Genomic DNA, 15,341 nt, shown 5'->3' with positions numbered 1-15,341 from the left:
TAACACGGTTTCATCTATAACTCAGTAAGATTTTTTGGCTCCCGAGGACAGCGTTATAGAATCCTAGAATATCAGGGTTGGAAGGGACCTCAGGAGATAATCTAGTCCAACCCCCTGCTCAAAGCAGGACCAATCCCCAATTTTTGCCCCAGGTCCCTAAATGGCCCCCTTAAGGATTGAACTCACAAGCCTGGGTTATATCGGCGTAGAGGTGTATGTAGGTGTCTAAAGGTCTAGAGAGGTGCCCTGGTCATTTTCAAAGTGCCTAGTTCCTAACTCCCATTGGATTTAGGTGCCTTTGAAGATCCCAGTGGGCACCTATCTGCATTTTCAGGAATCTAAATACAATTAAAAATCTGATCCTAAAATCCTGCTGAGCTAAAGGAAGATCAGTTAGCTGTAACTCGTGGGAAGACCCTGATGGTCTTTGTAAGTTGATTCCATCCATTACGTGCTTTCAAAAGTGGGCAAATGTCACTAACCCCATTTTTACACATATGGAAACTGAGGAGCAGAGAGGCTTAAATGACTTGTCCAAGGACACACAGTGAGTCAGTGGCAGAGCCAGATTCATTGAAGGAAGCTGTCCTCTTTCCCGGTCCTGTGCTGTATCCCCTAGGTAGACCATTGTGACCTCTCCAAAGTCCTATGCTGTATTAAGTTTTGAAGACCCTTGATCTCGAAAGATATTTATGCTTGGCTCACCCCCATGGTATCTGAGCACCCATTTCATTGCTCAGTAGTCACAAAAAGTGAATAGGATATGGACATAAATACAGCCAAAGCAAATTGTTTTTAAAATTGGGGTGAATATTTCTGCAGCATCCGCCCAGCCCAAATACTGAGCCTCAGTAGTCAGCAGAGGAGATGATGATGCATCTCTCCAGTGAAAGCTCCATAGATAAAATTTCTGATGTTGGATACTGAAGTTCCACCTTACAGCCACAAGAGGGTGCTGGTGTCACTCTTGCTGGAAGTGTGAGATTGCGATTGACGCTCCACTGAGAATTCTTACTGTTTTATGTTCCCTCTGGATTAGACAGCAGTGGAATCACAAGTGCCTGATCCTTGGTTGGGATGCTACTATTATGATGCTCAGTTTCCACACGAAACGTGTCTTTGAGGGCTTTCAACTCTGTCTGCAGCAAATTCTTTCTCACCTCAGATTTACTAGATGTAAGAGTAACCAGTTCCCCTTGTTACAGATTTTCAGTTTAAATGCAGTAGGGACTGGATGGATCGGAGTGATCATGGGCTATTAGCTTTTTCCCCCTAGGTTGATGGTTTAACTCCAGCTCAGTCATTCTGAGTTCCAGACAGTGCCACCTGTTCTAGTCCATGGAGGGTAATGGGTTTGCACAGGTTCACTGAGGATCTAATTTTGTCTGCAGATCCTTGATTACAGGTGAGGGTGCATGAGAATGAAGGAACCCAGCTTGGCTATTGGTACCCAGGCTGAGTCTGCAGGCCTAGCAGTTAAAAAATACATCTTAACTTGGAAACTGATGATGATTATTTGTATTGTGGTAGCACGTAGGAGCCCTAGTCGAGGACCAGGACCACACTATTAAGTGCTGTGTGAACACAGGACACAAAGCTGTGAAGAGCTTACAATCTAAGCGTAAGATGAGATAACAGATGGGTACAGACAGATGGGGGAGCACCAGGAAGCAATGAGATGATATTGATCAGCATGATAGGCAGTGGTCTCTGCACATCTGCAGCCTAACTGTTATCAGGGCTTGTTTTAAGAATCCCAGCATAGGAGTTGGGGGTGGACAACGAGGTAGCTTTGTGGATGTTTATGGGGAATTCGTCTGAAGCCTGTGGGGCAGCATGGGAGAAGGCATGACGGTGCTTGTTTGAAAATTGAATAAGTGGACGATGAAGGCTGGTACGATGGGCCGATCGGAGGTGAGCATCAGCATCTTGATGCTGAATGAGAGATGGTGGGTAGCGTGGGGATTGACCATGAAGAGCCTTGTAAGGGAAGAGAATCAGCCTATGAGTGATTGCGTTAGAAAAGTGAGAGTCACTGAGAGATGATCACAGAACCTCACAGTGCTGTTTCCAGCCACTTTTCAGGGTTGTACCCTAACTTAGTCACTCCTGTATATCAGTGTGTTTGTCATCAAGAATTCCTTTTAGGTTAATTGGTATGGTGGGCAACAAATGATGATAATAGACTCTATCTAAGGGTTGTACATAAAGACATTGTAGAGGACTTAGAACAATGGCCCGCCAACCTGATTGCTTGTAGGCACTGTTGCAATTTAAATGTTTAGTAACAAGACACTGTCCCTGCTCTGAAGAACTTGCATCTTTTTACAAATTACATTTATAATGAGTAGGGGTAACATAATAGCTGGGAAGTGGGGTAATAAGATCGTATGGTAACGTATCTTGAACAACACTTACCATGCTCCTTCGATGTTGTGGTGTGACTGGTTGTTGGGACACGGTCCTAAATTGAGGCATTAAATATACTGACATTTGAGTTTAGTGGTTAACGTTTGTCTAATGGAAATGTAACCTTTGTGTTTTAGAGCCCTCTAGCGAACAGAAGAAGACATTCAGTCTCGAAGAGAAATCCAGATCCTCCAGGAAACGTGTTCATTATATGAAGTTTGCAAAAGGTAAGGGGCACTTTGTTGTTCTTTCTTGAACTTCAGGGTTATAAATATCTATGTACCAGGATGACACGCACCCTCTGACTTATATTTGTCATTAGAAACATCCATGTGGCAACCAGCTTTCAATTATAATACAGCCTTCCTGCTTTATTTGGCAGGTTTTGTTGGCTTTAGGCTGGTATTCTTGAATAATTCAATCATTGTCTATAGGAAGCTGCTATTAATAAGGAAAGGTGACTATTTTGAATGGTATAAAATTAAAAACACAATGGTCCATGTGTTGAAAGAACTCACGAGAAGTTGTTGCATGGACATCTGTACAGCTATATCCTGTGCAATCTTGATAGCCCCTCTTAGTGGTCATGTGGATAAGATCAGTGATAAGCTTAAACTTGATTGCAATAAGAGGAAAGCCCTGTTACCAGGTCTTCTCTTTATCATTGATCATTGGCCTAGGTCACCCAAATAATTAAATTTAACTCCTGAAGTTTTGATTTTTTTTTTCTTAATAACTGAATGTGTCAGCCATCCTCTGCTTCTGGCTTTTCTTTAATAGTAATCCTATTTGCCTCTCAGTTCTCTGTGTGTATGTAAGTAAATAAAAATGTCATTGGAACGGATTCTACCCATACATACTATTTTCCACTAATGGGTACTTTGTTAAAATATAATCCCCAATACAATGTTGTGTTACGCTAGTGAATGCATCACATAAAATAGCGGCAGTTGACTTCTTAATGGGGGCCAAATTGTAGTACTAGGGCTCCACCAAAGGTTGCAGCTAACTTTTGGTGGCATCTCAAGATGTCACATCACTCCTCCTTTCTTTCCCTTCCTCTGCTTTGTCTACCACTCCTGTATTCAGACAGCGTAGTATTCAGATAGGGATAAAGCTTATTGCAGGGCCTGAAGCATCACTCCCCTGCCCTTGAAAACATTTTAGAGACCCGCGGGCTGGGGCAATCTGGTACTTTCCAGAGGTAGAAGTTTTGCTCTTCATAAGCCGGGGTTAAACCCTCCCTGGCAGAGTTGGCTACGTTGTATCCAGAGAAGATGACTTAATGCTGTCAGAGGCAAGGATATCCAGCCAGAGTTCGAGGAGACATGCTTGTTCACTGAATTCGCCCTGTGTGTAAGGGGACACAGACCAGGTCTCCCTCTAGCGTGGTGCAGCCTTCTCCACCCTGCTGCATCCTGTCAACAGCATGACGATCAAGATAGAGGGAGGGGGGCGGGGCCAAGACCCTACCCCTTCCCTGGCCCCTTTGGGATAGCATGAAGGAGTGCAGAGAGACCTTTTTTATGTTTGTCTGAGGACAGGCACTACAGCGGGCTTCTTGTGCCCACTTGCTGCCTCTTCCCTACCCATTCCTCCCCCTACAAAAGGGCCAAGGACAATCAACGTTTAGGGCCAGCTTAACATGTTGTCCCTGTCTCCCCACCCCCTAAGGCTTCTGGAATCCCACTGTTCACTTTTGATATTGTCCAAATGAATAATGGCTGCATTTCTTTGCTTCCCCCCCCCCCTCCAGGAAAGGATCTCTCTTCCCGCAGTGAAGATGACCTGTCCTGCATTTTTGGGAAACGACAGAGTACAAAAACTGAGGTAAGTCATATGAATGTAGGACGGGAAGGGATCTCCTGGGTCATCAAGTCCAATCCCCTGCTATCACAGACAACCCTGTCATACAGACTTGTTCATAAACTTACCAAGTTCCATCTCAAAACTAGTTAGGGCAGTAGTGAGCAACCTGCGGCCCATCAGGGTAATCCGCTGGCGGGCCGCCAGACAGTTTGTTTACATTTGCATGGCCACTCACAGCTCCCAGTGGCTGCGGTTCACTGTTCCCGGCCAATGGGAGCTGCGGGAAGTGCCGGCCAGAACGTCTTTCTTGATTCTGGGTTCAGTGGTGTAAACTATTCCTCTTCTTTTAACATTTTTCCCTTTAAAGAAACCTATGCACATATACAAATGCCTTGATGCAAGTGAGATTATTATGTACTCTTCGAGAGCAATGGCCTTTCCGGTCCTTAAAGCCCCCATTCTGTCCCCATTAAAGCTCTGAATGGAAGGGCAAGCTTTTAACTGTTGGTGAAAAGAATGAGTTTAGTCGATGTTTTAATGATTTACTGTGGACATGGCGTAACTTCTCTGAAAATCAGTCAGTATTAAGAATTTTGTTTTTCCTTTTACACTCTTATTTGCAGTGTAGAATGCATAGTAGCTATCTTTTGTTGTTTGAGTTGCAGATTACATACATATTGTAAATATAAAGTACAATATGTAGCAAAAACTGACCAAACTCAGCAAAACAGTAAATTGTTCCTATGTTTCCACAAGAGAGCTGAATATTTACAAATTCTAAACCCAAGGAGCTGTTTTAATGTCACCTGAAATATGGTGACTTGTTTTTCACTTTCGTTGTTCAGTATGCACAGGCACAAATCTGCTATTACGTATCTCCCAGGGACTCTTCATTCCTTCAGGAAGGTAAAATATGATGTCCAAATTGACACTTATAGACTCACCGATGTGAGTTCTGTAGGTCACAGCTAGGTTTGCACTTAACACTTCAGTAGCATCTTGCTGTTAGGAGGAGGGTGTCTGTCTTATGAATACGCAGAGTGATTCCCTTGTGCAGGAACGTGACTAGTGCAACCAGGCAAGTGTTTTGGCAATACTGGTGATCACTAATGTGCACACAGAGAAGGGACAAAAGAACATGCCACAGGAATTATAGTGCTAACCGTGTGGGCACTCTGAAGTCGGTTGTGGTTAGAGGGAAGGCTGGAGCCTGTGTTTGAACTGAGAGGATTTCTTGAATATCATATGTGATAGAGCTAGAATATGCAGAGCCTTGTGCCAGCTCCAATCAAAAATATTTTAAAGCTGTTTTACAGCTTCATGAGAAGCCAGTGACAGGGGGCTTGGCAATAGTGTGCCAGGAGATCCTGTCTCTGGTGAGTGTTGTAACAGTAAAGATCTGTAGGCTGTCAAAACTACAGCACCTCCATGAGATTGCAGGGTGTAACCCAAGCTACGATACACTGCCTTGCTGTTCTCCTAGGTAGCTTTACAATTTTTTTTGTTTTTAAATAAATGAAACCTTGGCAGGGAGAGAAAATGGGTATCCGCTCTGCTGCTTATGATAAAAATTCCCCAAACTGCAAGAATAGAGCTACCATTAATTGGAATAACTGAGGCTAGAAGAGACTTAAAACCAAGAACCGTCCTGTTTTGTCTGCAACTATGAGTCATAATCCAGACCTTCATTTTACAAGCCACATCATTTTCACTTGAGGGGTAACAGTTTGGGGAGACTCCATCAGCCACAATACAGCTGGTCTTAATTTACAGCAGTTTTGAAATTAGCTTTTGGACTTCAAGTCCATAGCAGCCACCAGCAGCCTAAGATATCATATGCTTTTAGTAGTTGAGCCCCCTTGATTAACTTCTCCTATTAGCTGTATGGCCATGGGCCCTGTTGCTGAGGTGGTGCCTCCTGATAGCTCAAGGTGTAGCAGAACTTGTGGGGACTTAGAGTCTTTTTATAGTCTTCATCTCCACATTAAATGTAAGGAACTCAGGGATCACATTTTGCCCAAACAGAGTTATCCAAACACTGGGATTCACTGTAGAATCGTAGAGCTGGAAGGGACGCTGGGAAGTCATCAAGTCCAGCCCCTTGTGCTGTGGTGGGACCAAGTAAACCTAGACCATCCCTGACAGGTGTTTGTCCAACCTGTTCTTAGAACCTCCAGTGATGGGAATGCCACAACCTCCCTTGGAAGTGTATTCCAGAGTTTAACTACCCTCATCGTTAGAAAGTTTTTCCTAATAACCTAAATCTCCCTTACTGCAGAATAAGCCCATTACTTCTTGTTCTACCTTCAGTAGACATGGAAAGCAATTGATCACAGTCCTTTTTGTAACCTATTTGAAGATAATCAGGTTCCCTCTCAGTCGTCTTTTTTCAAGACTTCATGTGCCTAGTTTTTTTTTTTTAAGCCATTCCTCATATGTCAGGTTTTCTAAACCTTTTATTTTTGTTGCTCTCCTCTGGACTCTCTCCAATTTGTCCTAAAGTGCGACACCCAGAATGAGACACAGTAGTGTAGCTGAGGCCTCACCAGTGCTGAGTATAAGTCCCATGTCTTATACACAACACTGCTGTTAATACACCCCACAATGATATTAGCCTTTTTCACAGCTGCATACGATTGACTCATATTCAATGTCTGATCCACTACAAGCCCCAGATCCTTTTAGTCAGTTCTGCCATCTAGCCAGTTATCCCCCATTTTGTAGTTGTGCATTTGATTTTTCCTGCCTAAATGAAGTAATTTGCACTAGTCTTTATTGAATTTCATCTTGTTGAATCCAGACTACTTCTCCAATTTGTCAAGGTTGTTTTGAATTCTAATCTTGTCCTCCAAAATGTTTGCAGCCACTTCCAGTTTTGTATTATCTGCAGATTTTATAACATATTCTCCACTTCATTATCCAAGTCATTAATGAAAATATTGAGTAGTACCAAACCTAAGACTGATCCCTGTGGGACCCACTAGATATATCCTCCCAATTTGACAGTGAACCATTGATAACTATTCTTTGAGTACAGTCTCTCAACCAGTTGTGCCACCCACCTTATAGTAATTTCATCTAAACCACATTTCCCTAGTTTGGTTATGAGAATGTCATGTGGGACTGTGTCAAGAGCCTTACTAAAATCAAGATATATCACATCTGTTGCTTCCCCCCATCCATTAGGTGAGTAACCCTGTCAGAGAAGGAAATTAGGTTGCTTTGGCATTATATGTTCCTGACAAATACCATGCTGGCTATACCTTATAACCCTATTATCCTCCAAGTGCCTACAAACTGATTTAATAATTTGTTAGTGTCTTTCCAAGTATTGAAGTTAGGCTGGCAAGTCTATAATTCCCCAGGTCCTCTTTGTTCTCCTTTTTAAAGAGTAGGTACTATGTTTGCCTGTTTCCGGTCTTCTGGGACCTCACCCGTGCTCCAGAAGTTCTCAAAGATAATTGCTAATGGTTCCGAGACTCCTTCAGCGAGTTCCTTAAGTATCCTAGGATGAATTTCATCAGGCCCTGCCAACTTAGATGCATCTAGCTTACCTAAATATACTTTTCCTATTTTAGCTTGCATTCCTTTCACCTTGTTGTTAATATTTTGTATCTGGTCACCATGAACTTTTTCAGTGAAAACTGAGGCAAAATGGGCATTATTAAATACCTCAGCTTTCTTGATGTCCTCATTTATTGGATATGCTTCCCCACTAAGTAGAAGACTATGCTTTCCTTTGTCTTTCTCTTGCTCCTAATGTATTTTAAAAAATTCTTATTGCCATTTATTTTGTGCCTTAACCTTTCTGATTTTTGTCCCTACATGCTTGTGCAATTCTTTTGTACTTCTCCTTAGCAATTTGTCCATGTTTCCACTTTTTGTAGGCTTCCTTTTTGATTTCTCAGGTCATTAAAGAGCTCGTGGTGGAGTCATATTGGCCTTTTACCATATTTCTATCTTTCCTTCACATCACGATAGTTTGCAGTGAAGTCTTTGGCAGTTTCTCAAGGAGACAATATTAATTACCTGGCGACACCAAATGGCACCCGAACCAAAAGCCCAGTTACCGCAGGGCAGGGGGAGACGCTGGGTCATTAACCCGCACCAGCACCTGCTCAGCTGGGGCCTCCTGCTACCTGCAGGCAGCCTCCTTGAGATGAGCCAGCAAGTGACGGGAGCATGGGGGGAGATGAGCGACCGACGGGAGTGAGGCCTTGCAGGGAATAGGTGGAGCACATGCAGGGTCTCAGGGGTCTGGTTACCAGCAATTAGAAAGGTAGCAACCCGAGGAGTGGAAGCACTATAGAAATGCATTCAGACATAGGCATGTTTTTATTCTTATAAAAACGTGATGGCTAATGGCTTTGATGTGGCACTGAACTGTGGGGTGCAGGTATTCCTGGCTAGATTTCTATGCTGAAATAGTGGCAGAAGAGGTAGAGCAACTTGGCATGGTGGTAACGCCCCCTGTATCCCCTCTGAAGCTGCTGGTCCGCCACAGGTAGACCCAGCCAATAGTAGCCCAGCTGCTTCTTAAGCCATTCTAGCCACCGTGCAATAGCCCTCCCTTCTCTCTGGATCCCAGACACCTGTGTCGTTTAGAGGGTGAACAGTATAAAAACTGCCCTGCTCAGCCCCTCAAGTAAAGGGGGACTTGCAGCATGGAACTTCACAGACTTTTCCTACTCCTCTTTTGTCTCCTACACTGGATTTTCCATAGGAGGGGGGAATCTGGCTTGATATTAAATTAATTGGTCAGTTGACCCTTTTAAATGGTATTTGTTACGTTTATTTGTGGTCTGTGCTGCAATTCCTGGACACTGGGCTTTTCCCTGATGTGGCAGAGAGCACTGCATATGCTGTAATTCTCTTGGACAGTAGTTTATATTATTTCCTGTTCAGAGAGAGAGTGTAGGAAGAGTCCTGGTGTCCATCAGAACCCTGGGATGCGCTTTCAGACAGTGGTAGTCTGTGGTCCCTTGCCTTTTCATTACAGTTTCAGCCTTCAGCAGTTGCATGCTGTCATCCCTGCTCGGGACAAGTCAGGACAGGTGAATTTAGGTGCTAGAACTATTGCTACCAAGTAGTCGTATTGGCTTCTAAAGTCTTATTGTAACCACACTTTTTGTATAGTCGTAATGCGCCTTGTATTGTTCCTGCATTCTCAAACCATGTGTACTTGAGAGAGATCCCTTTCAAGGAGCTGGGAATAGAATGTCTAATATTTTGCCTCTAGTTCATAGAATCCAACTCAGGTCACTGAGTCACCAAAACTCCTTCTCTACATGTAATAGCTGTTTGGTGGTCTGTGTGAGGTGGTTTCAGTCCATTTCCTGCTGGACAATTGTCCATATCACAAAACCTCGAAAGAAAGCACGGACTGTGTTAACCAGGACACTAAATTCCCTTCTTATTCCTAGAGATGGTCCCACCAGCCCAGAGTCAAGAGACGCAGAGGAGCTTACGTTGCAGCTGCCTGTTATGTACCTGTCCTTGGATAAATCTTCAGTCTTTTTCTCTCTCAGAGATCGCAACGAGTAGTTGTGGGCAAATTGCTTTTTCCTGAAAAGTTCTCAGGTGTGGGTGCCATGGGGTGCTAGTCTGTAACCTTTCCCACTGTACCTGAGTCTGGGCCATTAGGAGGATTAGGTTATTAAGGAGGTGCGGGGGTGTCATCAGTATGTTGATACATACCAGCTGTGTATCTCTCTTGTCCCGCTCTCCTGATGCAGTTCAGCACCTCAGCCAGTAAGATTGAGTTATGGGTCAGAGCGACCTGGCTGAAGCTCAGCGTAGACAAGACTGAGATATGGTGGGCGGTGGGAAGCAGCTAGAGGAGATGGTGGAGATAATATTCGTCCCACTGAGGAAGTACATCCACCATTAGTCACTAGTGTTTGCGGTTTAGGGGTGGTTTCAGCTCCCAGCTGCTGCTTGATGATCACATTACAGCACTAAGGCAGTCAGCTTTTTACCACCTGCAACTGGCTAGGAGGCTGTGACCTTTCCTTTCAAATGTCGTCCGTCTGTGACACTGTTATCAGTGCTTTTGTCACCTGAAGATTAGACTGTTGTAGCACATTCTGCTTGGGGCTGCACCTTAAAACCATTCAGAGACTGAAGCTGACCCACAATGACGCGGCTCACTTACTGAGCAGGACGTATCACTGGAAGCGTATGACCACTGAGCTCTGGGATTTGTATTGGCTGCCAATTAGGCTGTGCGTGCAGTTTAGGATGTTGGTTATACCCTATAAAGCCCTGAATAGTCTGAGACTACCTGCCTGAGGGACCACCTCTCTCCTTACCTCATTCTGCCTCATCTGCAGTCAGCAGAGATGCACAAGCTGGACTCCCCTCTTCATGAAAGAGATGGGTGGCTGGTAGTGCATTCTCTGTGAAGGCTCTTGCTCCCCAGTCCCAAGTAGCCTGAACTTAGCCACTTTTCAGGCAAGCTGAAAAAGACCACATCAGGTTGGATAGGGTTTTTAGAGAGGGCTGTGGGTTTGCTCCCCATACCCATGAAGGGGTGGAAAGTAGTTTTGGTAGGTGTCTGGCCAGCTGAGATCTTGTTAAAGTGATTACGTCAATGCTGCTGGGATTTCATTGTATGTATTGATGATGCAAGGGTACCCAAAGTCTTTGATAGGCTTCTTCTTTTTTAAATAATTTTAAATCTAAAATAAATGTTTCCTTCATGATAGATCGTGTGGCCAAACAAAGCCTTTTTAATAAACTACAGAGGGACCTCTGGAACCGTCTCCCTTAAAGTGAAAACAATGGCTGAGCTTTGGAGCTCACCTAAATTGGAAACGTCTGCAGTTTTCTCAGGGAGACAATGAGTGATCGAAAATATTGAATTGTAATTATGGTGCTCTCCCGAGACCCACGGTGGGGACCTGCTTGCAGGGCAGTGCCTGCCAGGCTTCTCCCCCAACCCCCTTTAATTTTCTCACTCGCTTAGGAGCTGGGGAGACAGAAAAACAAATTCCATTAGTTCCTATCTGGTTGAACTTCCTGGAACCCCCACTGTTTTTTTTTTTTTTTCTTCTCAGAATTTCCTTCCTCCATCCAGCTGTGTTTCCTGATGGAGCCTTATCACAGGAGAAAATACTCCTGAGTGAGACTGAGGATTTGGGAATGAGTTAGACGGTCCCAGCTCATTAGCTGAACAACATGATTCTGGCACTGACTAATTTTGGGGTTTGCGGGAGAAGCCCTGATTTGCTGGGATGCTTCTAAGAAGTCAAATTCCTGCACAGAAAACTTTTGTTTTAAGCCTCTCTCATCTGAGGCCATCTGATCAGTAAACAGCTTCCTTAAATTATAGTAACATGGCTGTTGTCATGCATGAGTTCCCCTAAATGGCCAAAGACTAGTTGCCCATTTACCTCCAGGTTTGGTGTGATCACTTTCCTGTTCATCATCCGGAATTTCAGTCTTCCTCCCCATTGCTGTCTCACTTTTTATCAGGAAATTGGCTTCTGACACGTTTTCCAGAGTTTCCTCAATTGATTTGCATTTCCCAGCAGTTATCAAAGATCTCGTTGCCTAGTGGTTAGAATCCAGAACTTGAAAATTTGCCTAATCCTGGCTCTGCCATTGACTCACTGTGAGGCTGTAGGCAAACCACTTCCTCCCTCTGTGCCCTGGTTTTCCCCTTTGTGAAATGTGAATGCTGATACTTACCTGACACAGGGTATGTGAGGCTTAACTAATGTGTTCTTAGACTAGTCACAACTTCTGTCTGCATCTGTTTTTCCATCTGTAAAATGGAGCTAATACCTATGTCACGGGGTGGTATCAGGACTCATTAGCTATGTTTTTCAAAGCTTTGTCTGTGGACATTAAGTGTTGCATAAGACAGAAGTTGGTTATGAGATAAGAATTACTGATAGTTTATTTGAGCTTGGCAAGATCACAGCTGGGTGTTCAGAATGGGAATGCGCAATACAAAAAGGACGTTGAAAAACTGGAGAGAGTCCAAAATGAGCTTAGTAAAATGGCTAAAGGGTTAGAGGGCATGTCCTAGAAGGAGGGAGTGGAGGAATTGGATATGCTCATCTTAGAAAAGAGGTAGAAGGAGACTGCCACAATGTCTATAAATATCTGGGTGTGGGGGAGTAATAAAGGAAAAGGAAAGGCTTCTTCTATTCAGGGTGGTCAAAATCTGGGAATAGAACAGGGAGCAGGCACTTACAGTTAGGAAAAGGAAGACACATGCCAGATCTTCTGCAAGCTTCCTAATGGCAATGTCAGTGGAATAATCTTCTAAGGGAAATCCAAGCCCCTATAGTAAATAGAGTCAAGAAAAACTGGATTTAACATGTCAGGGGTGGGGAATTATAAATTGGTTTATTTGAAATACCTCACAAAAATGTGATGGCTTCTACAGCATTGTCTTCCTCCTTAACTCTCTGGTGGTCTTTAATAGGTATTGCATTTATTCTCTCCTGCTGTATTTATTTGATATTAGATGTATAATATCCCCATTTTCAAGGGTGAGGAGCTGTGACCCAGAGGTTGTGACTTGGCCCACAGAGGGAATTGGTCAGAGGTGGGATTAAAATTTAGGACTTCATGGCTCTCAGACCTATGCTCAGAGTCTGTTTGTCTCATATACATGTCAGCCCTTCATGTTTACAGTTAAAGAACGTTTAATGCATTCTACATGGTTGAGGGGTAAATATTATTAAACATTGCATTAAAAGCAATGAATCTCTCAGTAAGGGAGGTAAATGAGAATAAATAGTCCTGTAATGAAGAGTTAAATATTGGAATGGATGGTTAAATACTGAACTATTTCTATTGTAAACCCTGACCAAACACTCCAGTAACAACATAGTCACTGTTCAGCCTCTGCTCACGGCTTCTGTTTTTTGTGATGGCTGCTCCTTGCAATTTGTACATCAGTGATGGTTATTCATTTGTATCGTATCTTCAAAAATCAATAGTTTGGTAGGTGGGGGGAAAGAAAATGCTTGATCACTTATGGTAAACTCTGGTAAGTGATTGAAATTCACTCTATCACCCTATCAGTAGCCGTGGGAAATTGCATTGTGCTGTTATATAGGAGATCCAAACTTTGAAGATGGTGATTTGTAGGAACCCTTCCTGGGAGCTGTTAATTTTTGTCTGCCTTGACCATCATGGTTTACTCAGTACAGATGATTGGTGTGCGTGCCTATATGTATAATTTGAGAAATTGAATGTTGTGTAGTTGGGCTAAGGGGCAGCTTTAACTCCCATTAAAAGGCAATGATAACTCTCATTGACTTCAGTGGGAGCGGGCCATGTTTCCAGAGGCATAGGCACAAAGGGAAAGAGTGAATATTGTACATTCAGTCTTAAGTTCTGCATTTCCTGCCTTTTGACCATTTGAATGAATTACCTTAATGTTTCTTTTGAGAGAGAAGAGTTTTTGTGAATGTATTGTATTAAATCTGTGGCCTCTCAGGCTACACTGCAAACCATGGCCTGTGAAACTTCAGAGACAAAAGCCCCTTCATCAGCTGTTAGTGTAGGGCTTTGACCCACACTTGAGCACTTTGCCACTTGAGCAATTCTGCTTCCACCCAGTAGAGGGCAAATGGTACATACAACTAATAGCTAACTCATTAAAATATAAATAAAGGGCCCAGTTCATCACAGCCTTGCACCTTGTGTACTCATTACACCAGTACAAAACACTACTGGTAGCATTTTGCACCCATTTTGTGCTGGTGTATCTGACGGCCAGCTGCAGAGCTCATTACACCATCAGGCCCCGTGGTGTTAATCGGGGTTCTGTTTGGTGCTTCTCAGTACTGGGCACGTTATTCCTGCAGCAATGGGAAACATTCCTTTATCTGGCAAGGTATCTTAGCTCCTCTTTCCTTTTATCAAGAGAACTGCTATGTATTGATGTTCTGTTGCCTATTCTGTAAGCACCCTGTTAATCAACTGAGGATAAATTATTGCTGTTCGGAAATCAGCAGATAAAGACATCTCCCAGTCTCAAGGAACCAGTGCTTTTTCTTTTCTCTTCATTGGTGAAGAGTCTTGCCTCTATCTGTTCATTCCTTGGGGGTTTAGTTAGGGACTGGAGTGAAACTGGGGGGAGCTCTTTTGATTTATCTTCTCTCCTTCCCTTTTGGTCACTTCGATAGGCTAAAAGAGCCGAGTTGGCTTTAATGTGTCGCTGTTAGAGACCAAGCATTAGCAGGAATAAACCATCATGCCTCACAGTGAAAAATGTCCTCTGATTGGCTAATTAATCAGTCAAAGGGGAATGACATGGCTCTTGGCTTGAGGGACTCTGCTGCAGAGGTAAACAGGCCTGTTGATAAATGGTTTGCCCACAAATTCATATATCAAGAAAACTTAGTCATTTTTTAACTATACTCTGTGAAAACTACACTGCATTTTTTTGGGAGGTAAGTTTTTTGCTGCTGCTGCTTTTTAAAGAGTGCTTTTTAGGTTTGGGTGGTGAAACATTTTAAAGGGAGAGTCCCAGATGTAACCATCTGCTGCACTTATCACTCATATCTGCTTTCTAAAGTGCAAAAGTCCCTCCGCCCATTAAGCAATCTCAAGAACAGAAATCCTTGCCATGGATTGGTAGTTAAGCTAGGTAGTATATCAGGTCGGAAAGGTTTGTGGCTTTCACGTTTATGTACATTTCAAGAGTTTAACAGGCGATATCATCACTGAATGAACAATACTTTACTCCATGATCAGGCCCAGTGGCATCAGTGGAAGAACCCGTGGGGTAAAGTGCCCAAAATAATTAAGGCTTGACTCTGCCACCCATACACTACATAGGCTCTTCCTCCGCAAATAGTCTCATTGATTTCCCAGCGGGACTGTTTCCAGAGTGAGGTACTACCTGCTGTGTGAAAAGGTGACAGAACTGGACCCTTAGCATTTACAAGTTGATTCGATACGGTGTAAAATAATGTGATTCAGATCACTCCACACAGGAAGAAAGGGTAAATCCAGGTTGGAGCAGTGCAGCCATGTAAAGAGCCATAAAAACAAGCACATTAGAAAAGATTTAATTGTTGAATTTGTCACGTAAACCAAGAGATGTCAATTCCTAATTGGCAGTTGTAGAGTTTTTAAACTATGAGAGAGCTGCA

General features: G+C 43.3%; 1 protein-coding gene across 4 annotated transcripts in view; it reads left to right on the top strand.

The window, feature by feature from the left end:
• Window positions 1–15,341, top strand: part of PINX1 (PIN2 (TERF1) interacting telomerase inhibitor 1) — an 80,396-nt gene that overhangs the window by 12,643 nt on the left and 52,412 nt on the right. For all 4 annotated transcript variants that reach the window (XM_027825681.3, XM_043542095.1, XM_043542093.1 and 1 more), the window contains exons 5-6: window positions 2,547–2,636; window positions 4,166–4,239. In XM_027825681.3, coding sequence (XP_027681482.2) covers window positions 2,547–2,636; window positions 4,166–4,239 — 164 coding nt within the window. The remainder of the gene's footprint in view (window positions 1–2,546; window positions 2,637–4,165; window positions 4,240–15,341) is intronic.

This window comes from Chelonia mydas, chromosome 3 (genome assembly GCF_015237465.2).
Source record: "Chelonia mydas isolate rCheMyd1 chromosome 3, rCheMyd1.pri.v2, whole genome shotgun sequence".
Lineage (NCBI taxonomy): Eukaryota > Metazoa > Chordata > Testudines > Cheloniidae > Chelonia > Chelonia mydas.
The sequence above is the reverse complement of the archived record's forward strand: the minus strand, read 5'-3'. Positions and strand labels throughout refer to the sequence as shown.